We start from the raw sequence: 25,999 nt of genomic DNA, 5'->3' as shown, positions 1-25,999 counted from the left end.
ACCCTGGCCACGACCCCCGGGCAGTCCTGCAACCCCTCAGGGCTGGACTCAGGCTAAGCCTCAGCCCCGAGAACCAAGGTCAGGAGGGGCCCCTGACAGGTGCACCCCACACGTCTGCCCCTGCCCCAAGCTCCCCCGTGGCTCCCCGGTGCTTTGCGTGAAACCCTGGCCTGTGAGCAGCAGCACCAGGACCCTTGGGGCAGCCCCGCTCCGCACGCTGCATGGCGGCACAGCCTGGCTCCCCGGCCCAGGGGACTCCGGCCAGGGGTGAAAGGGCCTGAAAGCAGAGGACCCCACCCCAAGGGGGGCCTCCAGTGTCCCCACCACCATCGTGGGCCTCCTGCCTGGCTGCCTACCCCAGGAAGACCCCGGCACGCAAGCCCACCTGGGCCGGGGACTGAGCCTGGTCCTCTCACCTCGGGCTCAGGGGACCACGGGGCAGAGGCCCTGCCACTGGGTCCAGCCTAACCCTGGGCACCGTGGACCCCGACACTGGCCCCCACAACAGGAGACGCGCCCGGGCCACCCGCCCTCTGCTCAGGAGACAGAAAGTATCCTTGTGGGCCTGGGAGGACGTGCTTGGCACAGAGCTGGCAGGAGATAGCGGGCGGCCTTCAGGCCGGCTCCTCAACTCCCTCGCTCCATTCCCTGCCGGGGGCCGGGGGGGGTGGGGTCCCTGCAGCTGTCTCAGGCCGGACCAGGCTGCAGCCCCAGGAAGGCAGCCCACCCTTAACCCTTGGTGGGTCCCCCAGGAAATGGTTTCCAAAGAGGGTGCCGCTGGTCTGCACGGGACATGAAGACCCCAGTCTCCACGCTGCCCACTGGGGGCTGGCGGCTGCTGGGAGCCCGGGGCTGGGCACCCCTGCCCTGCACCCTGACCCACCCTGCACCCCAACCTTGGGGCAGCATCCTCGAGTCAGCAGCTCACCAGGTCGTTATCCGACAACTTTCCCCACCCTTGAGGGGAGGCCAGGCAGGCTCTGGGGCTACTCCACAGGGGAGCCACCAAAGCCTGGAGCACACAGCTGGCCGCTTCTCCTGGCCTCAGTTTCCCCACCTGTCTAAGGAGATGCTGGAATGGCACAGCCCCCTCGGAGATGGGCAGGGTCTTATAAATTAAACCCGTGCCCCACCCTACAACCCGGCAGTTCCACTCCCAGGCATTTGCCCAAAAGCAACGAAATCATCGGTCCCGAAAAGGCTTGAATAAGAATGACGTCAAACGGAAACCTCCCCAAAGGATGGCCCCAGAGCTGTGACTAAGGGCACAGGAGAGACAGAGCCCCGCCCCGCCCAGGGCAGGCCTGACCCAGCGGGAAGGCGGCCACTGCAGGTGTGACTGTCAACACCCAGGATGGTGCCCCTGAGACTGTTCACCCCATGGTCTGCAAACCTGGCTTCGAAAAAGCCCAGCACAGAGCGGGCGGGCGACAGCGGGCGGCCTTCAGGCCACCCGTCAACTCCCTGGCTCCATTCCCTGCCGGGTGGGGGGCGGTCCCTGCACCTGTCTCAAGCAGGACCAGACTGCAGCCCCCAGAAGGCAGCCCACCCTTAACCCTTGGTGGGTTCCAGGCCTTGGTAGAAATAACTAAAACAGAAATAAAGGGAGGGGCTGTGCGGTGGCGGGGCGGGGGGGGGGGGCGTCCCGCTCTGGGGCAGCTGACACAGCCCCGCGAAGCCCCGGCCAGGGCCACGCAGGACACACGGCCAGAGCTGGAGCCCAGAGCAGCACGGATAATTTCTTTTCTTTTCTTTTCTTTCTTTCTTTTTTTTTTTTTTTTGGAGACAGAGTCTCACTCTGTTGCCCTGGGCTAGAGTGAGTGCTATGGCCTCAGCCTAGCTCATAGCAACCTCAAACTCCTGGGCTTAAGCATCCTCCTGCCTCAGCCTCCCAAGTAGCTGGGACTACAGGCATGCACCACCATGCCCGGCTAATTTTTTCTATATATTTTTAGTTATCCAGCTAATTTCCTTCTATTTTTAGTAGAGACGGGCGTCTCACTCTTGCTCAGGCTGGTCTCGAACTCCTGACCTTGAGCGATCCACCCGCCTCGGCCTCCCAGAGTGTTAGGATTACAGGCGTGAGCCACCGCGCCCGGCCAGCACGGATAATTTCTTATCCCAAGTGTGTCCTGTGAAATATCTGGGACATACGCCAAAAAATACTAGTTGTTCATCTGAAATTCACCTGTAACTGGGTGTCCTGCACTTCCAGCTGCGGAAGGTGGCAGGAGCCCTGCCCCGTCTGCGGGGAGGACAGGGGTCCGATGCCAGGGCCAGGCCTGGGCCTCTACCCTCAGCGTCGGGCTCAGAGGCAGGAGCTGCGGCCTCCAGGCCGGGCAGTGTGGCCAGCGTGACCGAGCCACGGGCTCCTGGGACCCCGGGCACCCTAGAGAAGCCCCGTGGGGCAGATCCCTGGGACCTGTGCTCCACCCTGGCCGTCTGGGGACAGGGAGGCTCTGACCACAGCCTGGTCCCAGCACGGCCTGGGAGGGGCTTGAGGGGCTGGTGGGCCCAGGGCTCAGCTGAGCACCCCCCACCTGGCAGCCCTGCCTGGCAAGCGGGAAGCAAAGAGTTAACCTGCGGCCCTGGGGGCACCCCCCCCCTTCAGGCTGGGCCTCAAGGCTGCGCCTGGAGACTCCCTCTGGGAGGAGATAATTGTGGCTTCTTGATATTTTCTTTCTTCTCTCCTGCGCCCACCCAGCTATCGGAACACTCGCTGTGGAAATTCCATCTGCCCCCCAAGGCCACAGCGCAGACGACCTTTCCCGGAACCCCACCCCGGTCTGCAAGGGGCCCCGTGGGGCACCTGCCCCGGAGCCAGGGCCACCGGCCTGGTCCCCTCGGTCTCACGCACACACGCAGACTCACACACGCTATGCACACCACACACAACACTACACATACACACGCAGACTCACACACACCCTATGCACACCACACACACTACACATACACATGCTATGCACACTGCACACACTATACACAACACCCCCCCCCCACACACACACACACACCTGCCCTGCCCTTTCCCATCCGCCTGGGTCGAGACCCCACACTCATCGAGGCCCCAGCACAGTCACTGCCATCGGCTCCTGGGGGCTGGGAGTCTCTCTCCCACTGCGGGGGGCCGAGCTCCCCGGGCTGAGGTGGGACCGCGCCGGCAGGCCCTGGAGGCCTCTGTGGCAGGGGCACCCCCGGGACTGTGGGCCGGGTCCTGGCCCCTATTTTGCTGACAATAAAAAGGCCCAGAGAAGCAAGGGGAGCCAGGTCCCTGGGGACAGGGCCGGCCACGGTCCGTGCGGGAGGGGCCACGACACCTTCCCACACTGCTGCCCACAGAGAGGGACCGGCCTGGCTGGGCTGCAGGGGCCTGGGAGACCCCAAAGGGCTGGGGGGTCACTACCTCCAGGGGAGTCCAGGCTAGGGGGGTCACGAGGTCTCACCACCCTGAACCTCTGTGGGGTTGGGGAGGCTGGGTGGACCCTGGGCCTGGGGCTGGGCTGCTGGTGAACTTGGGGTGCTGCCCCCAACATGAGCCAGGGAGGCTAGACCCTCCGGGGAGGGGTCTCCAGCCTCCTGCTCCAGGCAGTGCTGGGCTCCGGCTGCTCCAAGCTCCAGGGTCAAAGAGGACGGGGCTGTGACCACCCTGCCCAGTCTAGGGGGTCAGAGAGACGCCAGGCACGGTGGGGACGCAGGAGGGAGCTGTGGGGGCCGTGTGCCACGTGGTCCTTGTGGGGGCCATGTGTCTGCGTGGGGGGGGGCTCAGGCTGTGGGTGAGAGCCCCACGGAGACAGCGGCCCCTCCCGCTCCATCCCCCACAGGTAGGGGGTCACAGCAGAGCTCGCGGAAACACGCCGAGGCTCCCGGGCAGGACGGGGCAGCCACAGCGCTGGGGCCACCCGGGACGTGCCAGCCCCAGACACCGACCCACACAGTCCCGGCTCAGAGGGCGGCACAGGTGGGCTCCACGCCCCGGGCCAGGTGCTGCCCCGCGGGGACACCCAGGGACGCGCACCCCCAGTCCTCGGCCACCACCCCTGGGCAGCCAGCAGGGGTGGCTTGAGGGCCGAGTCGCCCCGTAGGGAGGAGATGGGGATCCCAGGACAAGAGGGGGTGGGGGGGCACCCTGCCAGGGCGCTTGGTCCCACAGGCCACCTCCCGGTCATGTGTCCTGTCTTTCCTGGGGACGGCGTCATTGAGGCAGCTGACTCGACACACTGATGGTTCTTTGCATCTTTTTCTTTTTTTAAAGCATGAGTTCTTTTCAGAGTCCGAGATTTCAAAAGTACGTGGGAAAAGCAGCAGCAGGACTCCGTGTCTCTTAGGCAAGTTTTAAAGAACCATTATTTTCATTTCTGCGTAATGATAAAACAATACATAGTTACTACGGAGAAGCCTGAACAATACAGAAAAGCAACAGCTTTGCACTGAGGGCCATCGCTGCCCATCACGTGGGTTTCCCTCCGGCCTACTCTGCGGCATGGGCGCTCCAATGTCCTGCACGTGTGGGGTGGCCTGAGCCTGGAAACCCCACGGGCACCTCCCACTTCGGCCGTGTCCTCTTGCCCAGCTCCCTCCCTCGTGCTCTCATTGCTGCATAGTTCCAGTCCAGCCTCTGCTCTGCGCATTCACCATTTGAAGTCATTTAAAGCCGGATCTAAAGCTTTTCTTTCTTTTTTGTTTTTGAGACAGAGTCTCACTCTGTTGCCTGGGCTAGAGTGAGTGCCGTGGCGTCAGCCTCGCTCACAGCAACCTCACACTCCTGGGCTCAAGCGATCCTCCTGCCTCAGCCTCCCAAGCAGCTGGGACTACAGGCATGCGCCACCGTGCCCGGCTAATTGTTTTCTATATATATGTTTTTAGCTGTCCAGCTAATTTCTTTCTATTTTTAGTAGAGATGGGATCTCGCTCTTGCTCAGGCTGGTCTCGAACTCCTGACTTTGAGTGATCCTCCGGCCTCAGCCTCCCAGAGTGCTGGGATTACAGGCATGAGCCACCGGGCTGGCCTTAAAGCTTTTCTCTAAGCAATCTTTAAAGGTGAGTTTTAGGACAGCAATGAGTTTCCAATCTTTGGTTTACACCTTTACAACTTTTGTGCATCTCAGGTTGTCTCCCCTTAGAAATTGCTTTTTAACTGGTTACAAGGTATTCAACACTTGCAAAGAGATGTGACACAAAGAGCTCCCAGCACCCACCTTCCTGCCAAGAAGCCGCCTGTGAGGTCTCACACGGAGCCCCTGGCGCCTCCCCCCACGACCCCCGGCTGAGCTGCTGGTCGGGGTTTCAGCCCCAACCGCTCTGCAATTCCAGGCTCGTCGGTAATGTCTGGGATGTGTGTGCGTTTCCTGCCCAGCCAACCTGGCCGCTCCACCTGCAGTGAGGAAGTCTCAGCACCTCACTGCTCCTGTGCTCACGCCTCACAGGGCCACCGCCCGGGCCGTCCACACTGGCCAGAACCACCCTCCTGGTCACTAAGTCCAAACCCCCCTCGTGGGCTCAGGCCCGGGGTGTGAGCCCCAAGCCCTGCCTCTGCCCGCCGGTGCCAATCCCGGGTTCTTCCTGTCCGGTGCCTCCCTCGCCCGCCCTGACCCCAGCCCTACACCTCCATCCTGCCCTCGCGCCCCTGCCCACTGGAGGGCGTGCAGCCAGCAGCCTCCGGCTGACAGGGATGCAGGTCTGGGGCCCTGCAGAGGACTTCAAGTCACATCCCGCTGGGCAGAGCGGCTGTGGCCAAGGGGAAGGCCGGGGAAGCAGCCCCCTCCCGGCACACTCAGAGCCTTCCTCGCGGGGGGGCCCAGGATTCAGCCCGGTGAGCACAGGCCGACGCCCAGTGGCACCGTGAAGCCGCGGCTGCCACTCCCAGTGGCTTAGCAGCTTTTCCTGTCACTGTCACAGTGCCCCGGGGGCTGTGGCCCAAGTCAAGCCCCTGCAACAGCCCTCCAGTGAACCAGCCGCTGTCCCCTTCAGCCAGGGTGGGGTCCACGCTCCTTCCCAGGGGCTCCCTGCTCTAATGCCCTCCGCCTGCCTGACACCACCAGGGCCCTGGTCAGCCCCGGGCCCGGCAGGAGTGGGCTGGCTCAGGCACCCCCAGCACCCCCACCCAGCACCAGGGGCCGCAGCCCCTCAGCCCACCCAGGGAGGCCCCCACAGCCGCCTCCACCAGCCAGCACGTGTGCCTGCTCACACATACACAAACACGCACACGGCAGCCTCTGCTCCAGCTCGGGCCCGATGCTGCCAGGGATGAGTCCTCCTGCTTCACTAAGGAGCCAGCCTCACGCGTGCGTTTGCTTGTACATGCGTGTAGGGTGCATGTGCACGTGTGTTTGCGTCTGGGGACCTGGAGCCGAGCTGCAGCCTGTGCTGTCACCACCTGAGGCTGCAGGCACCTCCCAGCTGCTGCGGCTCAGCCCAGGCGGGCAGCCAGGCCACCCTGAAGCCACCTGGTGGTGCCGACTCAGGCTTCACGGCCTCCCCAGGTACTTCCTGCCCCCACCCCAGCTGCGAGGACGGCTGTGCCCCTGGCACGGTGGAGCCCCGTCCCTGTCCCCGAGAGGCTTGCGGCAACAGTTGAGGGAACAGCAGGCACCACCTGCAGCTGAGATTCTCGTGACCTGGCATGGTCTGGACTCCCACACCAGGGACAGCGACAGACCCTGGGGGCCGGCGCCCACAGCTGTGCCCCTCCCAGCCCACCTCGCTGAGACTGTTCTCCTGGGAACAGCCCCCCTCCTAGAGGTCGCCCCCAATCTGGCTTCTGGACAAGGGCTCCGAGAACCGGGCTGCCCAGCTAGCTGACCAAAGCTGACCAAGCCGGTCACCAGAAGCCGCCTTCTTGACTGAAGAGCTGCAAAGTGACTCAGGGCGGGGGTCGGAGTGCGGTGACACTTGCCCTCTGACTCAGGGAGGAAGTGGGCGGCCGAGCCTCCGGTGGTGGCTCTGAAACCCTCCCGATGCCTCACAGGGCCGGGCCCAGGGTGGGCAGACCCCCGGGGGAGGGGCTCCGGTCTGTCCCCCTCTCTGGATGCAGGGCAGGGAGGTGTCACGGCACCAAAGCCGGCAGGACACAGCCCCCGCCACCTCCCCAAGCCAGCCTCAGCATCTGGGGCATTGTGCACACCAGGGGTCCCCATGCCAGGGCCGGGCCTTTGGGGAGCCTGGTGGGGCCTGTCCGCTGCCCAAAAAGCCACAGCAGGAGGGACAGTCGGGTGAGGTCCTGTAGCAGCCAGAAGGGCCCAGGTCCTGGTACCCCCGGACCCCCAAAACCTCCGGAGCAAAGCAGGTGACCAGCCGTCTGGGAGGCCTGCTCTGAGACCGAGGCAGGATGCTCTTCTGGGGGCTCTTCACGTCTTCCCTTCCGTAGAGAAAATGGAACGGGCCCAGGCGATGCCTCAACTTCCCAGCGAGCCTTTTCTATGGAGCCTTCAGGGCTCGGAGTGGCCGGTCATTTCCAGGCCAGCCCCACTGGGCCACGTGGCCGAACGTGGGGCTTCCAGCCGGGCCACGGTGCCCCCCAGCCCCCGCCACGAGCCCAGACACCACACAGACTCGGCTTCAAGTGCTCACAAACACCACGGTGACCAGACCTCTCAGGGCACGAAAGAATCACACCCAAGTCTTCGAGTCCAAACCCATCTCTGGCCGGCGAGAAACCCTGGGGGCCAGCCCCCGGCTCCCCGCTTGTGCGGGACGGTGCTTAGTCACATCTGGAGCATCAGCCAGGTCGGGGGGAGGCTCAGGGTCTGGCTGACTCCGGCCAGGGGGCTCCTCCCGGGGACCCTCCATGCCGCTCGCGCCTGGGCCTCACCAGCTCTGCGATCCTCCGGTCCTTCAGCTCCACCAGGTGCTCCAGCCTGTCCACCTTCACCTGCAAAAGCTTCCAACACACAGACGTGAACAGCAGCTACCTCCGAGGCAGCCCCGCCCCCCTTCCCCATCTGCCAGAGGCACACGGCCCCATCAGACCCAAGGCCCTCCCACCAGGACACTCGGCAGAGACAGACCCCAGGCCCCACGGGTGGGTATGAGCCGAGGGACCCAGCAGGGCTGGTGCCCTCCCCTCGCCCCTTCCTGCTCCCCAGGGGTTGCTCCCAAGTGTCGCCCTGGTCCCAGCATGCCAGAGCCGCCAGCCCTCCGGGAACGCCTTGCCCCCCAGCCTGTGTCCCGCCTCACACCGGGTGGAAGGGCTGGGACGCGGGGTGAGGACGGAGCCCCGCATCACTGACAGCCTTGAGCCAGGGCCTGGCGGGAGCTCAGGGCGCAGGGGCTGCGCTAGAGGTTGACTGAGGGGCTGCGCCGCAGCTGCACACTCTGTTCCACGTTTGCCCCTAAAAGCCGGGAGCCAGGAGGTGCAGAAGGGCCTCCTGGGGCCGGTGCCTCCTGCTGAGCACAGCAGCCACCTGCGATGGATGGCCGCAGCCCACAGCTGCCCCTGCTGGGAGCTCAGGCCCACCTGCTCTAGCAGGGGAGAAAGGCGGGAGGCCGGACTGGAAAAAGCTGGTCTGTGTCAAGCACGGTGTTTCCAAGGTGAAGGCTGTGGTGTGACAGCCCACATGCCACACAGAGGACCAGGACCCGGGCCCGTGGTGCCCCTCGCCCAGTGACCCGCTGCGGAGGCCACAGCCGGGGCAGCACCGTCCAGTGAGCAGCTTCCCGCTCAGCGGGCACAGCCGGCCTAGCCCACGTGTCTGCCCGACCCTGCGCTGTGCGTCTCGCACGAGTTACAGCCACTCAAGGGCACTCGGCCGTGCCCGCACCCCAGAGGGCAGGGTGAGCTGTATTCCCCTCCGGGTTTCGTAACACAAGACAGTCATGGTTCACTCTGCTGGCGCACAGACCCGAGCGAGGCCCGGCGGCAGGGGCCGTGGTGCTGTGGCGGAGGCAGCAGCTTCACTTCTCCCCGTGGCTTCCTCTCTGCCATCGTTGGGCAACGCTAAAGCCACACAATGATGTCACTTCCCTGCTTTCTCAAGAGCACAACTCATCAAGATTCTAGGACCCGCTCAGGAACTGCGATGACCACAGGGGCCATCCGGCGCAGCCCGCGCACCCGCCCCACCCACGTAGGCTGTCCTCACACGGGAACGCTGGGAGCACCTGGCAAAGCAGAGGGACAGCTGTGCACTCACAAAGCCCCGTGGTCACTGCAGACCCAGGTGCTTACCAGGAGCCCCAGGCCAGGTGGGGCTTCCGGGGTCCCTCGCCCTCCAGCTAAGCCTCCTGAGCCCGTGGGGACAGGCAGGAAGGGCTTTGCGTGGGCTGGTGCCAGCAGCCCCTCCCCATGCACTTCCCTTGCTTGCCAAGGAAGGGGGGGACCTTCTGCTCCCCGACCTGGGACCCCGTGGCCCAAGCTGGACATCCGGCGCTTCCGGGTGGTGGCGCCTGCGGCCTTACTGCAGACCCGCCAGCATGTGGGTCTCTGGGCGACAGGGCCGGCGAGGCGGGGGGAGCACACAGGGCCACTGTGCTCTTCCCTCTGCCTCTGGACATGGCAGGAACATGCCCGTTAGGTTGTTTCCTAAATAAACTGAGTGCAGGTTCTTCCCGGCCACGGATCCCGTCTGCCTCGCCTACCGCCGCCCACACACGGGGCCAGGGCAGTTGGCCCCTCAGCCTCCCGCCCTTTGGCTCATGGGGTGTCAGGCGGCCAGGCGCATCCGTACCTTGACCATCTCCTGCAGAATGGCCAGCGCCTGCTCCTTGTCCTCCAGCAGCTGTCCCCCAGGGTCTGGGCAGTCCCAGGGCCTGCCGGCTGGGTCCCAACTGGAAGGCAGACCCCTGGTTGGAACCCAGCTGGCTCAGAATAGCAAGGAGGGGACAGGATGTGGGGACATGAGGGAGGGTTGGAGAGACAGGGACCCACCCTCTGCAGGTGCACTGGCCCATCTTCTCCGGAACGCTCTCATTCTGAGCGGTCTTCATGCTGGAGAGAGCTGGGGGGCTTGGCAGGCCTACGTGACAAATGGGACCCCTGAGCTCAGGGCTTCTCCTCAGAGAAGCCCACCCAGCAGCAGGACCACAGGTGGGGCGGGAGCTCGGCCCACAGGGCTGCAGGGAACACAGGTGTCCTAATGCCCCTAATGCCATGTCCCCTCAGTGCAGCCTGGACGCCTCTGCCTGGCTCCCCCGTCTAGGGTGTCACTTGAGCAGCCGCCCTGCGCGGCCTGTGGCTCCCACCCGGCTCCCGCCGGGGGCCTCTGCAGCTCCGTGCTCGGAGGCCAGCAGGGCCCCCCAGGCCCTGTGTGCGCCTGAGCACACCTGCCCTCCCGAACAGGCGTGTGAACTGGGCAGCCCCACAGGAGGCCCGAGGGGGTCGGATACTACCGGCGTGTGCAGGGGCGGTGAGCTCTGCCCACGGCGGGGCGGCATCCACGCCAGAGGGTCCTGACCCTGCGGACTATGAAAGTTGTGAAGTAAGATACCAAGTAGGAGAGACACACGTCCTCACTGCCAGCCCCCTGCTCTGGTCCCCGGAACAGACTCTCCGACAGAGGGTGGGGGTCAGCGAGCAGACCAGAGGTGGGGCGCAGCCTGGGCTGCCTTGGCCTCAGAGGAACGATTCCGGTGTTTTCTCGGCCCTGAGGCTGGAGGGTCAGGCTGGGAAGGGCCCAGAGGGTCTGGGGAGGCCGCCAACAGCACCGCCGCACACGTGAGCTGGGCAGGAGCTGGGGCCTCACGTGCACACTTAGCTGCAGTCTGGACCACGGGGTCCGGGGAGCGGGAACTTCACCACCACTTATTTGTTGCCTTTATTCTCTCATAGACGGATTATGCGGCCGTGCAAACGTGAAGGCAGAGCAGGTTTGCAGGACGTACACGTCTGTGCCGACACGTACCGCTGCCCCGGGCAGGTCCGTGCAGACAGCGCCAGCCTCGACCTTCTCCCGCAGAGCACACAGGATGGGCTCGATGGCCCCAGGCGTGCTGGCCACTACCTTGCGGATGTCCGTCTCCGAGACACACAAGCTCAGCTTGGGAAAGACCTTCCTGCAGAGGAAGCAGGCGCACCCCTCAGAGCAGCGCATCCCCAGGCCAGGCGCAGGTGCCCAGCTTTCCTCAGAGGGGAGAGGCTGGACGGGGCCTTTCTTGTCCCTGCACCCTCAGAGGTCCAGCAGCCATCTCACTCCCATCAGGGATCCCCAAACGCTTGGTGCCTCAGGCCAGGCAGGCCCCCGAGGCCACGTCTCAGGGACACGCCACCCTCCTGCCTCACAGGTGCCCTTTGCTCCTCCAGTCCTGCTGGCCGCCTCCAAAGAACCTGAAATCGGACCTCGTACCAGCGCCAGGGCCAGCCCTGCCTGCAGACAGGCCCTCTCACGCCTGGGTTAGGGCAGCAGCCTCCTCCGTGCCCGCAGCCCTCTGAAACACAAGTCCTCGCAGAGGCTGCCCGGGCTCGACACCTGCAGGGCCCCAGCCCACCTGGCTGGAAGCCCCGTCCTCATCCTCCACTTGATCTCAGGCCCCTGGGCTGTCCCCTAAGCACCCCCACAAGGACTCCGCCGTCCCTGCTGCAGCCTCCCTGTCACCCCTAGTTGGACCCCCTGCTTGCTGCCACCTCCTCAAGGGCCCTCCCTGCCTCCCCCACCTCCCATCTCAGTCGTCTGGATCGTGGCACGTTGACCTTCACGTCCCTTCTCACCGATTACCCTTCACTACTGCTCCACACCCCTGAGACTGCTCCTCGAAGGCAGGGCCCTGTCCACTGCCGTGTCTGCTGTGCCAGAGCTGTGCTAAGGAGGGAGTGAGGGACGGGCTCCAGGGGGGCAGGGCTCATACTGGCAGGGGACCCCCCAGAAAATTTCTGGTGGACGGGACACAGGCGCTGAAGGGGATGTCAAGGAAACCCCCAGCTGGGAAACTTGTCCCAGAGAAGCTCTGGGAGGGGCTCCAGGCCAGTCTTGCAGGGAGGGGCCTGCAGGGAGCGGGGAGTGCAGCTGGTTCCGCCCGGGGCTGGGCTGCCCACCGCCGCCCTGCCGCCCTTGCCTGTTGAGAATGTGCCAGTTGCTGAGCTTCTGATCCGTGTTGCAGGTGGGGGTGTAGTTGTGCAGGTCCACGAGCCGGGGGTGGAAGTGCTTCACAATCTCCGCCAGCATCACTGTGTGGGGCGGGGGCGCAAGCTGAGCCTGACCTGCCCGGCTGAGATTCCTCCCTCGTTTCCCTACATCGCCCCCGTCTCCCATGACTCTCGGGTTGGACGAGAACAGAAAAAGGAGGCAGGCGAGGAGCAGGCTCATCACCAGGGATGCTGCGCCCCTGCACCTGCAGGCTGGCCCGCTCTTCTCCCGCCACGGCCCTGGGCTCCTGCCCCGGGGTCTCCGGCACCCTAACCCTAACCTCCCGCGCCGCTCTCCGCCGCGGGGCCCCTCGCAGCCGGGACGGCGGCCCGGCCTTGGCCGCCCAGCTGCACGGAGAGCGCAGGCCCGGCCGCCCCCGCCCCCGGCCGCCCCCGCGACCCCCGCGGACGCGCCCCACCGCCGTCGCTGAAGTCCCGGGCCAGATGGCGCTTGGGGCGGCTGAGCGGGAGCCCGTCCAGCCAGGCGTAGAGGCCGCGGAGGACAACCGGGCTCGGCCCGGCGGCGCCCAGCATGGCGGCAGGTTGAGTGGCCGTTGCCGGGCGACAGGGCAGGAAGGGGCGGTGCGGGGCTGGTTGAGTGGCCGTTGCCGGGCGACAGGACCGGAAGGGGCGGGGCAGAGCTGGTTGCAGGGCCGTTGCCGGGCGACGGGCCGGAAGGGGCGGGGCCCGGGCTGGTTGAGTGGCCGTTGCTGCAATGTAGCCTCAGGTGCTGGTTCTGAGTCTGACCAAACCTCCCTGTCGGAGGAGCGGGACTGTTTCACTAAGGTGGAGGGTTTATGACTGAAATCCGGGGAGGGAGGAAGGTAGACATGGCTTGAGCCAATCTATTCACAGTAGACACTTGAGCAAGCACGGGACCCTCGCGTCTTGTACGTTGAGCTCCACGTGGCTGAGCAGGCACCTTCCCCCCAGCTAGTAAGTCTCGGCGTTTACAACCTGGTCAATAATTTATTGGTAAAACATAAATTTTTCATTATTAAGGAATGAACGTTTTCAGCCCTGATGAACGTGCACCTGAAGTTTCAAGAGAACCAGACAACCTAGCACTCCGGGAGGCCGAGGCGGGAGGATCACTAGAGGTCAGGAGTTCGAGACCAGCCTGAGCAAGAGCGAGACCCGTCTCTACTAAAAAATAGAAATGATCTGGACAGCTAAAAATATATAGAAAAAATTAGCCGGGCGTGGTGGCACATGCCTGTAGTCCCAGCTACTGGGGAGGCTGAGGCGGGAGGATCGCTTGAGCCCAGGAGTTTGAGGTTGCTGTGAGCTAGGCTGACGCCACGGCACTCACTCTAGCCCGGGCAACAGAGTGAGACTCTGTTGCAAAAAAAAAAAAAAAACCCAGACAAGACAGCTGAGCCCCCACAGCCCTTTAAATAAGTGACTTCTAGGCATAGGGCAGGAGTCTTCGTGCACACACACACACACATCTGGGTGGGCCTCTTCCTTCTTAAATCTCATGGGAAACAGGCTCCCAAAACTAAGGGACTTGGAGTCTGGATGTAAGTGCAGTCCACACACTGACACCCTCTCCAGAGGAACCCTGACCTTGGGCCAGGGCCCCGCCTGGGAGGTGTCTTCCTGGTCATGCACCACATAAACACACGCCTGGAACCCAGAGGTGCCCCGGGCAGCTGGGAGCTCAGCAGGAGTGAGAGCAGGTGCAGAGACAGCTTGGAGGGGTGTGTTCCGTGTTCCATGAACACGCTGAGGTCCCCAGCCTGGTGACTGTAGACATGTAGGGGTTAATCGTGGCCAACCCCATGTGTTCCTGAGGTCAGAACAGCGGCTGAGAGTCCAACCCCGGAGTCTTGAGCGGAGAGGCTCTGGCTGTGGCCCTGGGATGTGGAAGAATGTGGCTCTTCCCTTGTGACTTCTCCAAAGTTCCAGACGGGTGCACAGATGCCCTCCCCCCCCGACCCATGGTGCTCTGGGAGCTCTGGCCCCATCACTTCCTCTGGACAGGGGGCTTCAGGGCAACCTTTGGGCCAGCAACCCCCTTGGAAGAGGAAAAGAGAACTCGTATTACAAACTACCTGCCATAAAGGACATATAAAGGGTACAACTGAATCTTATTTCCTTGAACATTTCTTAAAATGTAGATTCTTAGTTCACCCAACAATGCGATGGTGTGTGCAAGCCACACTACTGATAGCTCATTTTGTGTAAACGATGGACTTTCTCACTCGTGCCAGCCAGGGAAAGAAAGGCAAAACTGACCGGCAGTGGCAGCAGCACTTGCTGAAAAGTCCTCTGACAGATGATTGTAAAGCAGACACTAAGTAACCCTACAACTGATGTTTCCCATTTTTCTGAAATAATCAAGGTTTATCAGCTGATAATTTGAAGAAGCTCAGCTCTCTCTGCTGCCCTGGCACAGTGGATACTGCCCTGCGTGTGCTCGGGGCCGGGCCTCGCCCACGTGTGCTTGGGGCTGGGCCTCACCTGCATCAAACCAGACTTGGCCCCTCCAGCCCCAGGCTTGATTGGTGGCATCGGGGGTGCGGAGGTCGGCTTGATGACCTGGGAGAGAAACGGATACAGCTGACAGGACACCCCTATGTTGTCCAGGCCCTTGCCCTGGGCCCCGTTGTCCCCAGGTTCCCAAGGGCCTGCAGGCTCTGCCTTTGCTGAGGTCTCTATGGGAAAACCCTGGTGCCTGGCCGGCCTGTGGCCTGTGGAGTGAAGCCCAGTGGGTACAGCCCCATGGCTGGGCCTCACCTTCCATGCCCCCACCCACTCTCCACATTATCGTTTAAAAGCTCTTAAATTGCCAGAATGTGGGTCTTTGGAAGCTCAAAAGCCAAGAATCAACTACTAAAATGTGCATTTCTTTTCATCTCTCCCAGGGCCCAGGCCAGCCTTGGGATGGAGGAGGATGGACTGGCAAAGCTGGGAGGTCACTCCTGGCTGCAGGACACGTCGGGTCTGGGTGGGGCCTGGGTGGGGCCTGGGTGGGCCGAGCATTCATGCTGCCCAGTGACTCCTGAAGGGTCCTGCTGAGCAGCCAGGGGACCCTGCTGTGGGACTGTCCCCCTGCACAGGGAGCCACCTTTCGCTGTGGCCTGGGCCCCGCCTCCCTCTACCTGGCTTCTACCACCACGCCAGAAACCTCTCTGCCCACCCGCACCCCACCATGTTGCCTGTAAAGACCCCTCCAAGGACTATTTTTGCAACACTTACGAAAGCCTAATATTAGTTCAAAATAAAAATTTAAAAAGGAAAAAGAGAAATAGAATATCACTACTGCAAAAACACTATAGTAACAATCCCTGCAGGCAAAATTCAGGGATGGATGCCAAAACTAGTGGGTCAAAGTTCAAGGAGAAATAGGATTCAAACAGTGTCCAGGTACCGCCCGGAAGTGTTCAGGAGCTACAGAAGGAAGAGGAACTACCGGGAGGAAGCACAGACGGTGCCATGGCGAGCGAGGTGTCAGCATGGCCGTGCCCCAGCCGCCGTGCCAGGCCCAGGGAGGACGCTGCAAGCGCTATTCCCGCCAGAAGCACATTGCCTCCGTCCTCACATGAAAAGAACCCGACAAACCCAAACTGAGGGACACCCACAAAACTGCTGCCCGAGCTGCCCAGGTGCAGCGAGGAAGGGCGGAGGGGCTGGCACCAAGGCCCCGGGGACCCTGGGAGAAGCAGCAGGAGGACCTGCTCTGCAGCCTCCTCCCCGCAGGGCCCCGCTGTGCACACCCACTGCCTGGGAGGGCGGTGGAGGGGCACCCGACTCTAGCTATTTTTGCAACTTTTCTGTAAGTCTGAAATCTGTTCAAAATTAAAAGTGAAAAGAAAAAACCACCCTGTGGGCCATCTCGGCCAGTCTTCCTTGCACAGCCCGGTCCTGGGAATAAACCCGCGAACCTCTGTTGAGGGAAGGGGGGCCTCCTCTGCAGGCCCCCCTCGAAGCAGCACTTGGGGTCTTCCCGAGGGATGCAGGCCTCCCCAAGAGGATGCCCCCCAACACCGGGGAGACAGCCTGGCCCTTCCTGGGCCCAGTGTGGGGAGTGGGCAGTCGGCCTCCACCCAGAGGGGCCCCCAGGCCCTGCGCAAGCCAGCCAGGGGGTGGGGAGCCCGAGCTGGGGACAGGCCCCAGCGCTGTGACAAGGCTCAGGATGGCACTGTGGGCATTAAGCCTCAACTTGCCAGGGCCCCAGTGAGTCATATCTGAGAGATCTTTTCACTCCCCCAAAGCCCCCACGGCCAAGGGAAGCGCCACTATGGGCCCGTCCGGTCCTCCTACCTGCTTGGGCTTGAGCTCTGGGAGGGGCTTGGTGGGCGGAGCAGGTCTGAGCTGCAGGAGGAGGAGGAGGAAGAGGGGGAGTCAGGGCCCCAGGAACCAGCCCCCCAGGCACTGAAGGGCCAGGACCGAGCCCAGCGAGGCCTCCTGAGTCCCTGCTTCAGTTCAACATCCTTGCCAGGCCGGGCTCCCCAGCTCTCTGTGCAGCGGCTGCTGCCTGGGGTCCCTGGCCCTCCCGGCAATGCCCTCCGCAGACACGGGATCTCCTCCCAGCAAGGCCTGGACGCCCCCCACCTGCTCACCTGCCCTGGCGCCTGCCGGGTGTAGACAGGAACTGAGAGGGGTGGGCCGGACACAGCAGCAGGAGGCTACAGGGGACAGGGCCGTGAGCCTGGATTGGGGGCAGCCTCGGAGCTGAGACCCCTATGCCCCAAGGCACCCCCACCCCAGCCCCCCACTCCAGGGCCTGAGGTTTCTGCACTGCACAGAAGAGGGGAAATAAAGCCCTCTGGGTGTGCCTGGGGGTCTGCCCCGGCCCCCAGCCCCTGCCTCATCTTTTCCCTTGGCCAAGTGCATGTGCCACCGAGAGCCGGGGAGCGGAAGGTGCCTGCAGCTCAAAACCGTCCTCAGGCGGACCCTGTTAAGGCCAAAAATGACCTTTGCTGGCCTCAAAGCCACAAGTTCAAGTTCAAACTCCAACTCCATCATTTGTGCGGGTCCTTGGATAGCCCACCTTAAAGCCTCAGTTTCCCCCCAACGGGGGTGATCACAGCAGCTGCTCTCAGCCCCAAGGCCACCGCATGGCCACCAGTTAATTTACACAAAGGGCTTTGCGGGTTCCACAGGCAGCGCCCCAGGACGGGGCCTGGGGGCCTGGGAAGGCCCCTCCTGCCTCACCACGCTGTCTGGGATGTGCTTACAGCAGGGGGCGGCCTCTTCGGGGTCACCGAGGACACCTGGGTTCTGGGGGGCTGGCTGGGGGTGGCGGCGGAGGCCAGCACTGGGGGGCCCTGTGTGGGGCCTGGGGCGGCCCCCTTGGCTGGCTCGCTGCCAGCGCCCTGGCGGAACAGCAGGTTGAAGAGCCCCCTGGTGGTCTTGGTCGCCGGGTTCCTGGGAGGAAGCACAGAGTGAGTTGGTGCAGTTGGGGTGTCCTGGCTGTGGGGTTCCCAGTACGGCACCCTGAGTCTGGCTGGGGTCCCCCAGTGCTAGCGGGGCTGGCGGCAAGGTGCGCAGTCACAGCCAGGGAGGGGCAGGCCCAGGAGACAGGGGTGAGTTGGTGTGTCAGAGGGGCCAGGGTCGGAAACAGCCCCTGCGTCCCTGGGCCCGGGCAGCGGTGGGAGGCCCCTGCGCTCGTGTGTTTGGCTGTGGCCAGCCTGGGCCGAGGTCCCCACAGACCAGGGCTCAGGGCGTGGCAGGACCCAGTGGGTGTGCCAGGGACTGGCTGGGGGTGCCCAGGCCCGCCTCTCTGGACCTCCCACACTCCCAGCCTGCCCCCGACACGGCGCTTGTTCTGGCGAGAGGCAGAGGCCCAGAGCAGCGCCACGGCTGCCTGGAGCCCAGCACCCTCCCTGTGCTCAGCCCAGGCCTGCCTGGCTTGGGGTCTGGGGGCGTCAGCGAGTGGCCGTCTGCTGGGTGCCCAAGTACCCCACACAGGCCTGTCCGCAAAGTGCTGGCGTTTCTTCCTCAAACAGTGGCAGAGGCCATTTCCCAAGCCGACCACGGGAGGAGCCTGCCACACACAGTGACGTGTTGTAATCCAGCATGTCCTCACCTCTGGGCACGGCTCCGGGCCTTGCGGTGGACAATGACGCCTGCCAGGATGATTGCCACGGCCGCCAGGAGCCCCAGAGCCACCAACACACCAACAGAGAGGCTCTCAGATGCTGTGGGACACGTGGCCATGTCAGCCAGGGCAGGACCACGACCCGAGGCCACGGAGGCCGGGAGGGCAGGGGAGGGGCGACCTGGGCCCCCAGGTTCCGCTGCGGCTACGCCGGCCCCACAGCCCACTCCCGGCCAGCGGCCTGCAGACCCCTCAGTGGGGACCTGGTGTGCTCTCCAGGGACAGGTCAGAGGGCGTGGCCGCGGGTGGCCCCAGGGCCTAATGTGCCACAGGCCAGACTTGGCCCTTGGGGCCTGGTGCTGTGGACGGTGGATCACCAGTGGCTACTGCGGAGGAAGACACTGTGGGGTGGTGGCCCCGGGTCCCCAGGCAGAGGAGGGGCTGGGGGACTTGGGTGGGGACATCACTCCTTGTGGCCCCAGCGCACAGCTCTGCCTGGGCTCCACTCGCACAGTCTGCTTTGGAGTCGGCCCCACCTCGGGGCCCGAGAGCCCAGGCCGTGTGGCTTGGGGGCCTGGGCTGGTCCGGGCCCTACCTGCCTGCACGTCAGTCAGCAGCTTGGTGCAGTGGGGCGGGGCCCAGCCCGCGTGGCAGTGACACTCCTTCTTGTGGTTGCACACCTGGAGGGATGCCAGGTTCAAGGCCGGGGGCCCCTGCACCAGCCCCCCCCCCACCAAGGGCCCCCCATGCCACGCCGCATGTGCCGGCCATGAGGCCTGGGTGGCCTCTCCCCCCTGCCCGGTGACTGCACGGGTGCCGTCCACTGAGGTCGTCTGGGCCTGCCCTCTGTCCCCAGATGGGCTCTGCCAAGACCCCCACTGGTGACATGCTGGGCTTGTCCAAGCTTTGGGCTCCCGTGCCCAGACCAGCCACTGCCAACCGTTCTGTGAGACGCGGCAGCCACGGCTCACTCTTGGGGCGGTGGGCGGGGGCTGTCCCGTGAGGTCACACGTACCCCGTGGCCGTGGCACTGGGCCGAGCAGTTCCTGGACCTATAAACATGGAGGTCCTGGCAGCGTCCTTCCCAGCAAACCTGGAGGGCAGGAGGGGGTCTCAGGCGGCCAGTGGGGACCCCTGCCCTGGCCCTCTGCTGGGACAGGCGCTGGCCTGGTTGCCCCCCCACAGGCCCCCGGGGTGTGGCAGGCACCGACGTCCCCAGACTGAGGACGCACTTCCCGCCTCCCTGTCCACCTCCTCAGTTCCTACCAGAGCCTCGAGGAGGCCCCGGGCTCGGGAAGGTGCCCGTGGAGGGGCCGTGTGGGACCTGCCAGGCTGCGCAGCCCCCCAGCTTGTGCTCCCTGCACTCACCTTCTCCTGGCCGCACTGGGTGCCTGTGGGCACCAGCTCGTAGGCGTCGCTGTCGTCAGTGGCGAGAGCTCGGCACACGGCCAAGGAGTAGGTCACGGTGCAGGTGCTTCGCTCCAGGGGCTGCAACCCCCCGTCACAGAACAGGGTGCCACACTTGACCCTGTGGATGGGGCAGACCAGGGGCCAGCTGGCAGTGACCGGCCGCCCTCCCACGAGGACAGCATGCTTGAGCCTGGGCTCCTTCAGGTCTGGGTCAGACCACCAAGTGCCACCTGCCTCCGCAGAGGCAGACTCCCTGTGGGGAGGATGCCCTGGGGCTGACCCCCCCGGGGATGTCCCATGCCCTGGGCCCGGGCGGGCGGGGGTTCCGGCCTCGCACACTCACCTGTCTGGGCTGAGGCGGATGCTGGCCCCGCAGCCTGCAGAGATGCTGTAGGAAAAGCAGGTCTCCGCGGCAGCCCGCGCCCCTGCCGGCCAGGAGCGGTGAGCCCGGGGCAGGGCCAGCCTCCCCGCCAGGCCAGGGCTGGGCTGTGCCACTCACCCGGCCCGCATAGGTCCTGGCACCGCCCAGCCAGCGTGGGGCAGCTGCCATTGTAGCAGTAGCCCCCCCGGCAGGGCGTGCCATTCTCACGGAAGGCGTCCTCGGGGCACTCGGGCTGCTGGCCGTCACAGAACTCCTCCAGGTCACACTCATCCTTCTGGGGGCGGCAGGGCTCAGCGGCCCGCATCACCTGGCCCAGCAGAGAGCAGCTCACGGAGGGGACGGGCCCATCACGCTGCCTGGTCACGGGCGCCCCTGGGGCCCCTTCCCGCCCGCTCGCCTTGGGGTCCCCTGGGGGTCCAGGCTGTGCTCACCCTGCACTCGTGACAGCAGGCGCCGTGGGCACACTGGGCCCCCGCGGCCAGCTGGCAGGTGGTGGCGTTGCAGCAGCGGTTCTGACAGTCCTGGGGCGACAGCCAAGGCCTGGGCAGGCTACACCTGGGACAGGCCACCTCCCTCGACCACCCGCGGGGCCCTCGGGCACCTGTGGGGCCCTGAGTGCCACGTGCGGCCGGGGTGCCTGCCCTGACCTGAGGGGACAGAGGCCGGGCACTGCACGCGGGAGCAGGTGCCACAGGCACAGCAGGGCTGGGGTGTCTGGCGCACCTCGGGGGGGCCGCAGTCACACTGCTCTCCGCGCTCCACAAACCGGTTCCCGCACACGGGGCCGCCCACCAGCCGGCCGAGGTCAGGGACGTTGGCCAGGCAGGTCGTCCGCGGCTTCTCCACAAATGTCTCCAGGTCGGCCCGGCTGCAGTGGCTGAACATCTTGGGGAAGGACGAGCTGCGGGAGGGCGACCGTCAGGGGCCTGGGCCAGCGCCGGCCGCCCCCCCGCCCCGAACCCTCGGCTCACCCGATGCTGGCCGCCATGATGCAGCCGCCGCCCGCCCGTGGCACAGGGCACTGGCAGCCCGGGACGTTCTCGTCGTGGTCCATGCCCAGGTTGTGGCCCATCTCGTGGGCTATGGTGGAGGCCACGCCCACGGGGCTCCGGCTGTGGTCCTGCGGGAGGGGCTGCGCTTGCTGGGCCCCCTCGCGGCCGCCCACCCACACTGGCCACCCTCCCCCTCAGCAGGGCCATGGGCTGGCACAGCTTCCTGCCAACGTCACTTCCTCAAGGCAGGCGTCCGGCCGGTGCCCAGAGTGGGGGCTGCTCGACGAGTTCTGGGGACCCGGGTGGAGGCTCCCCTACCTGGTTCACAGCCCCCGAGTCGCGGGAGCACATGGCAGACACCTTGGCCAGGCCCACGGTGGTCCCGGTGAAGTCGACGGCCCTGGAAGCAAGAGCAGTGTGGCTGTGTGGGACACGCGCCCGCCCGGCCCTGCCCGCCCGGCCCTGCCCGGTGGCCCTTACGTGATCAGCTGCACATTGTCGTGCGGCTGCCGCCCCACCAGGTCCCTTGCTCGCCAGGCGAGGAAGTTCTCCAGCGTGACGTTGGCGTGGCGGCTGACGTAGAACTTGTCTCCATGGCTCCAGACCTCCAGGCCCACCAGGGCCACGCGGAAGTTGAGTTCCTGATATAGCTGCAGAGGGCACGGGGGTGGGGCCGGTGCTGGGGGCCATGCCTGTCCGCTGCACGGTGGGGACCCGGCCACCCCCCTTGTCCCGGCCCTGCGGCCACCCCCTGCTCCCAGAGTCTCCCGTGGGCAGGGCGCCACCCTCCCGGATGCCCCTACAGGGGCCTTGCTCTCGCCCACGGCCCACCTTGTCCACATGGTTCACCACCTCCAGCACCCGCCTGCGCACAGCATCTCTGCTCCCCAGCAGCTGGAACTGGAGACGGGAGACCCTCAGCCCGGAGCCCAGCACACCCTGCCTGCCCGCCCGTCCGCCCCACAGGCACCCACCTCCGCGCTGTCCGTGACCACGTACAGCTCCACGAAGCGGGGCTCTCGGGACAGTGGCCCATTCTGGGAGCAGTGACAAGAAGCCAGTCAGCCTGCCCAGCCCAGTGGCCCCAGGGCCTGGACCACCCTTCAGGACCTGCTCAGTGGGGCGCAGCCTGGCCCACCCAGGCCGCCCAGCTGCAGTGAGCGGGCCCTGGCTCCAGGGGCGCAGGGGAGCGCAGGGCCGGGGGCTGCACAGGCCCAGCCGTGGACAGCGTGGGACTGGCCAGCCCTGGGGCGAAGCTGCTCACCCGGGGCCGAGGCCTGAAGGCCGCAGAGACACGGGGCCCCAGGAGGTTGTCCAGGCTGGCATCACTGACCCCGCAGGTCCCGGCCTTCTGCTGCAGGTGCTGGGCCTGGTACAGGGCGTGCCGCCCTGTGTCTCTGGCCCCGTCCAGGGGCTCGATCAGGTGGACGGCTGAGCCTGTCCGGAAGAAGCCCCTGAGGGGACAGTGGGCTTCGAGTCAGCCTGTGCCCTGGCCGTCCGGAGGGGTGACACCAAGAAGGAGACTGCTGTCTGGTGCCCACAGCTCCCCCTCGCCCTGGGACCAGCACCGACTCCCCAGGGCAGGAGACGCCTCTGCACACCCCCAGGCTGGAGGCGAGAAGAGGCCGGGTCTGCCCCTGGCCCCCAGCCCTCCCCCCGCTCCCACGCCACCGCTCTGCAGGGCGGGAAGTGTGGCCCACATGCAGCACACACCTGAGGCCCGCACAGGTGCTGAGGCTGGCAGCCGAGCGCGGGTGCCCCTCCACGTGGCCCTGGTAGAGGCAGTGGTCCTGCGGGAAGAGCGTGAGAGGGGTCCCCGGCCCCGCCCTCCCTGCCCCCCGGCCTTGGGAGAGCTGCCGGCCGTACCTGCACGGGCACCTGCTCTGTCACCTCAGAGCCGTTGTTGGCCGTGTAGGTCTCCGTGTAGCTCGAGCCCAGAAGTTCCCTGGAAAAGAACCGTCAGCGCTGTCAGCCCCCCGTGCCACGAGGGCCGGCACCTCCGCGGGGTGACCGGGGAGCGGGAGCCAGCACTGCCGGGCTCCGCGGGGCAGGACGGCTGCAGGCCCAAGCTCCCGGCTCACCTGTTCTTCTGCAGGTGCAGGGTGAAGTTGCGCCCTTGGGCCCCCAGGATGTAACTCACGCTCTCCGGGTACAGGCCCTGAGCCAGGAGGGAAGGGTCAGCGTGAGGGGCCTCCCTCAGGTCACGCCTGCCTCAATTCGGCGGCAGAGCTGGGGGGCAGGGGCAGCGGTGCCCATCCTCTGGGGGGGCCCAGAAGAACATTGGGCTCCTTAGCCCTCCAGGCCTCAGTTTCCCCATCTGTCTACACAAGGGTAACAGTGATGAGGCCCCTTCCACCAGGAAGCGGGGGCAGGGATGGACACAGCCCCCGCTGGGCAGCCATGGGAGCCAGGGCAGCAGAGGAGCAGGGGCACGATGGGCGCAGGGACACCAGTGCCGGCCGCTGTGCCCCCAGGCCCGGCCCCCAGCAGGACTCAGGCTGCCGGCCCCTCTGGACAGCACGCGCTGTGCCCACCGGGGAGCTGCCAGCCCAGGGCAGGAGGTGGGTCTGGGAGCTGCGGGGGAAGGGGGGCCCCGGACACCCAGGAAAGCACCAGCCACGTCTTCTGGACACAGCACACACGTGTGCACCCCCACCCTGAGACACGCTCAGTCCCCAGCCCCGGGGAATCCCGCCAGACCCACACGCCCAGGAAGGTGTGTCAACCTGCGGTGAGCTGCTCCCCGGCTCGAAGAGGAACTGGCTTCCTGGCGCTGCTGAGTGGAGCCGGGGAGTGGCCTGGGGCCAGCTCCAGCTACCCCTGCCCCCTTCCTGGGGCCCAGGGTCACAGAAGGAACACAGGCAGCCACCCCCCAGAGCCCCCCGCCTGCAGGGTGAGGCGGGGGGAGGAGGTGCCACCCGCGCCGGCAGCACCTGAAGCAGAGACAGGCCCAAGTGGGCCTCGAGCCTCCCGGGGTCTGCGCTCCAGCCCAGGGCTGCGCGGGGCAGCACCCCCCCCCCAGCCCCTCACAGCTGCCCGGGAGGCAGAAATGGGGAGCTAAGATCCCTGTCACAGAAATAGGCTGTGAGCGGCCAGCCGGACACCCCCAGGCCAGCTCAGACTTACCGTGTGGGAGGGCAGGGCTCGGCGGGCTCGGGGTCCTGGCAGGCGCTGGGGAAGAACCACCTCGAACTGCTCCACGCCGGGCAAGGTGCAGCTGAGGGCCAAGCCTGCAGGAGAGGGGACAGCCTCACGCAGGGGCTTCTGCCCGGGGAGGCCTCGGGCCGGGTTCTGCCCCGCGCTGGGCCTGCCCCTCTTCTGGGGGAACCGCCCGCCAGCTCAGGAACCAGCAAGTCCCCAGTCTGGCCCCCACAGCCCACGTGAGGGTTCTGTGCCCACAGACCACTGGACCCGGCGCCGGCTGCCTGGGTAGAGCCTGGCCTGGCAGCCCCCACGCAGGGCCCCGGCACCCTGCCCCATCAGCCCTTCCAGGGGCCCCCACGGCTGCTTGCAGACCCCCCAGGAGGACGTGCAGTGGCCCGGGGCAGATGTGCCCTGCACAGCGAGTGGAGCTGACACCTTTCCAGCTCATCCAATCACACGACTGCAGCTAACCGGGGAACAGGGGCTCCCCAGGCCATCTCCAAGACCGGGAACTCCCTGGTCTCCAGCGTCAGAGGGCAGGTCCCGAGTTTCAGAGACCACCCACCCCGAAGCACTGATGGACCTGTCTCCTCCACCATTACCTTGCTGACCGCCAGAGAGAGCTGGAAGCACCCACAGCCTCCAGCCCGGCCCAGGGCGCTCCCAGCAGCAAGGGGGGTCCGGGGCCAGCAGCCCACCCGGTCCTCACCCAGCCAGGAGACGGGTGCCGCGTGGCCGGGCCACCCCTCGTGCCCACCCTTGCCTCCAGGCTGCTGCCCCCGTCCCCCCTGCCCAGTCTGGCTAGAGGTACCCAGGGCTGGGCGATGCCCCTGTGGCCCCACAGGCGGATCCCGAAGGCAGGGACGCAGGCAGAGCAGCCTCGTGGCCCTCGGCACCCAGCAAGCTCAGAGGACACCCGGCTCACCCTCTGGTCGCCCGGCCTTGGCCTCCCCCAAGTGATCACCTGTGCACCCCCCGCCCCCCCCCCGCCCCCCCCCGGCCTCCCCAAGGACCAACCCAGAGCAGGGCCGGGGCGGAGGGTGCAGGGAGTCAGGTGACGGCCCGTCCTGCTCCGAGAGCCACCCTGCACCTCGGTTGGGTCGGCGGCTCCCTGGAACCCGGCCGGAGCCCCGCAGCCCAGGCCACTCACCCTGCAGCCAGAGCGCAGCGAGCAGCCAGAGCCCCCGGCCGCCGCACATGGTGGGACGCCAGCGGAGCTCGGGGCGGGGTGTGCGGAGGGCTGGGCACGGGACACAGTCTGGTCCCAGCGCCCTAACGGGCGGTTCCTCCCCACAGCGAATGGGCCCCGCCCCGCCCCTCCCCTCCTGTGCGTCCCGGGGCACGAGCGCAGCCTGCCCAGCTGCGTCCCCTCCCACCTGCCTCCTGGGTCTCCCTGCGTCTCCTCTGGTCCCCTGTGGACCCTGGGCCATCTCCCCGCGTCCAGCACGTGGCAAAAGCTTCATAAATGTGGACCAGGTTAACAGGCAGGGGGTGGGGAACAGGCCAGCGGGGACGGCCCCTTACAACTGTGCACTTGCCTTGTACCGGCGAGGAAACTGAGGCGCGGCTGTCTCAGTCCCCACCAGAGCTCTGGAGGGGCAGCTGGGGTCCAGCAGGAAAAAGGCTCCCGCCAGGCCTTGGGGGACTGACTTGTGCACAGCCAGCAGGTGTCAGGAGGTGGGGCCCCTCTGCCTTCCCAGGGACCAGGAAACTAGGCAGGGACAGAAGTGGCTTCCTGGGCACAGGGGCAGCTGAGGGACTGCCAGGCTCCGCCTCGCTGGGCAGGGGCGAGGCACGGCCACGTCGGGGAGGTTCCAGCCCAGGTGGCTGGGCTGTGGAGGCCGTCCCCAGCCTGCTCTGAGGTCCTGGGGGCCACTCCCCAGACAGCCAGCACTCGGCCCTGCCCCGCAGCATGTGGCTGTCCCAGCACCAAAGCTGGCACATCCCAGGGCGGCCCCGCCCAGCTC

The 25,999-nt window shown here is 65.8% G+C and overlaps 2 protein-coding genes across 8 annotated transcripts; both read right to left on the bottom strand.

Annotated features, from left to right (window-relative positions):
* Nucleotides 1-4,224: 4,224 nt before the first annotated feature.
* On the bottom strand, nucleotides 4,225-12,630 carry LOC123650033 (sperm flagellar protein 1-like). 7 transcript variants are annotated; one of them, XR_006739234.1, is made up of 8 exons: nucleotides 11,986-12,423; nucleotides 10,839-10,989; nucleotides 10,327-10,399; nucleotides 9,866-9,953; nucleotides 9,666-9,765; nucleotides 9,334-9,484; nucleotides 7,811-8,935; nucleotides 4,225-4,358 (listed from the first exon to the last, which is right to left on the bottom strand). XR_006739234.1 is itself a non-coding variant. In XM_045568417.1 (8 exons), the coding sequence occupies exons 1-7, from the start codon at nucleotides 12,234-12,236 to the stop codon at nucleotides 5,228-5,230; spliced, it is 879 nt and encodes a 292-aa protein (XP_045424373.1). In that variant the 5' UTR covers nucleotides 12,237-12,423; the 3' UTR covers nucleotides 4,225-4,358; nucleotides 5,199-5,227. The 7 variants fall into 7 exon arrangements, 6 of the variants coding, with proteins under 6 accessions (XP_045424373.1, XP_045424374.1, XP_045424372.1 ...); XM_045568417.1 differs by lacking the exon at nucleotides 9,334-9,484 and adding an exon at nucleotides 5,199-5,374 and having other exon boundaries at nucleotides 7,811-7,879; XM_045568418.1 differs by lacking the exon at nucleotides 9,334-9,484 and having other exon boundaries at nucleotides 7,811-7,879.
* Nucleotides 12,631-13,935: 1,305 nt separating this feature from the next.
* ADAM8 (ADAM metallopeptidase domain 8) lies at nucleotides 13,936-25,318 on the bottom strand. The gene is made up of 24 exons (XM_045568764.1): nucleotides 25,183-25,318; nucleotides 24,015-24,118; nucleotides 22,970-23,046; nucleotides 22,755-22,833; nucleotides 22,602-22,678; nucleotides 22,153-22,342; nucleotides 21,863-21,925; nucleotides 21,720-21,788; nucleotides 21,369-21,538; nucleotides 21,207-21,288; nucleotides 20,868-21,016; nucleotides 20,620-20,797; nucleotides 20,328-20,417; nucleotides 20,014-20,203; nucleotides 19,858-19,939; nucleotides 19,473-19,632; nucleotides 19,120-19,197; nucleotides 18,700-18,784; nucleotides 18,093-18,204; nucleotides 17,242-17,431; nucleotides 16,624-16,689; nucleotides 16,325-16,375; nucleotides 14,522-14,599; nucleotides 13,936-14,075 (listed from the first exon to the last, which is right to left on the bottom strand). Exons 1-24 carry the CDS (start codon nucleotides 25,229-25,231, stop codon nucleotides 14,025-14,027), a joined length of 2,520 nt encoding a protein of 839 aa, XP_045424720.1. The 5' UTR covers nucleotides 25,232-25,318; the 3' UTR covers nucleotides 13,936-14,024.
* Between the last annotated feature and the right edge of the window lie 681 nt (nucleotides 25,319-25,999).

Source organism: Lemur catta, chromosome 14, assembly GCF_020740605.2.
Source record: "Lemur catta isolate mLemCat1 chromosome 14, mLemCat1.pri, whole genome shotgun sequence".
NCBI lineage: Eukaryota > Metazoa > Chordata > Mammalia > Primates > Lemuridae > Lemur > Lemur catta.
The sequence above is the reverse complement of the archived record's forward strand: the minus strand, read 5'-3'. Positions and strand labels throughout refer to the sequence as shown.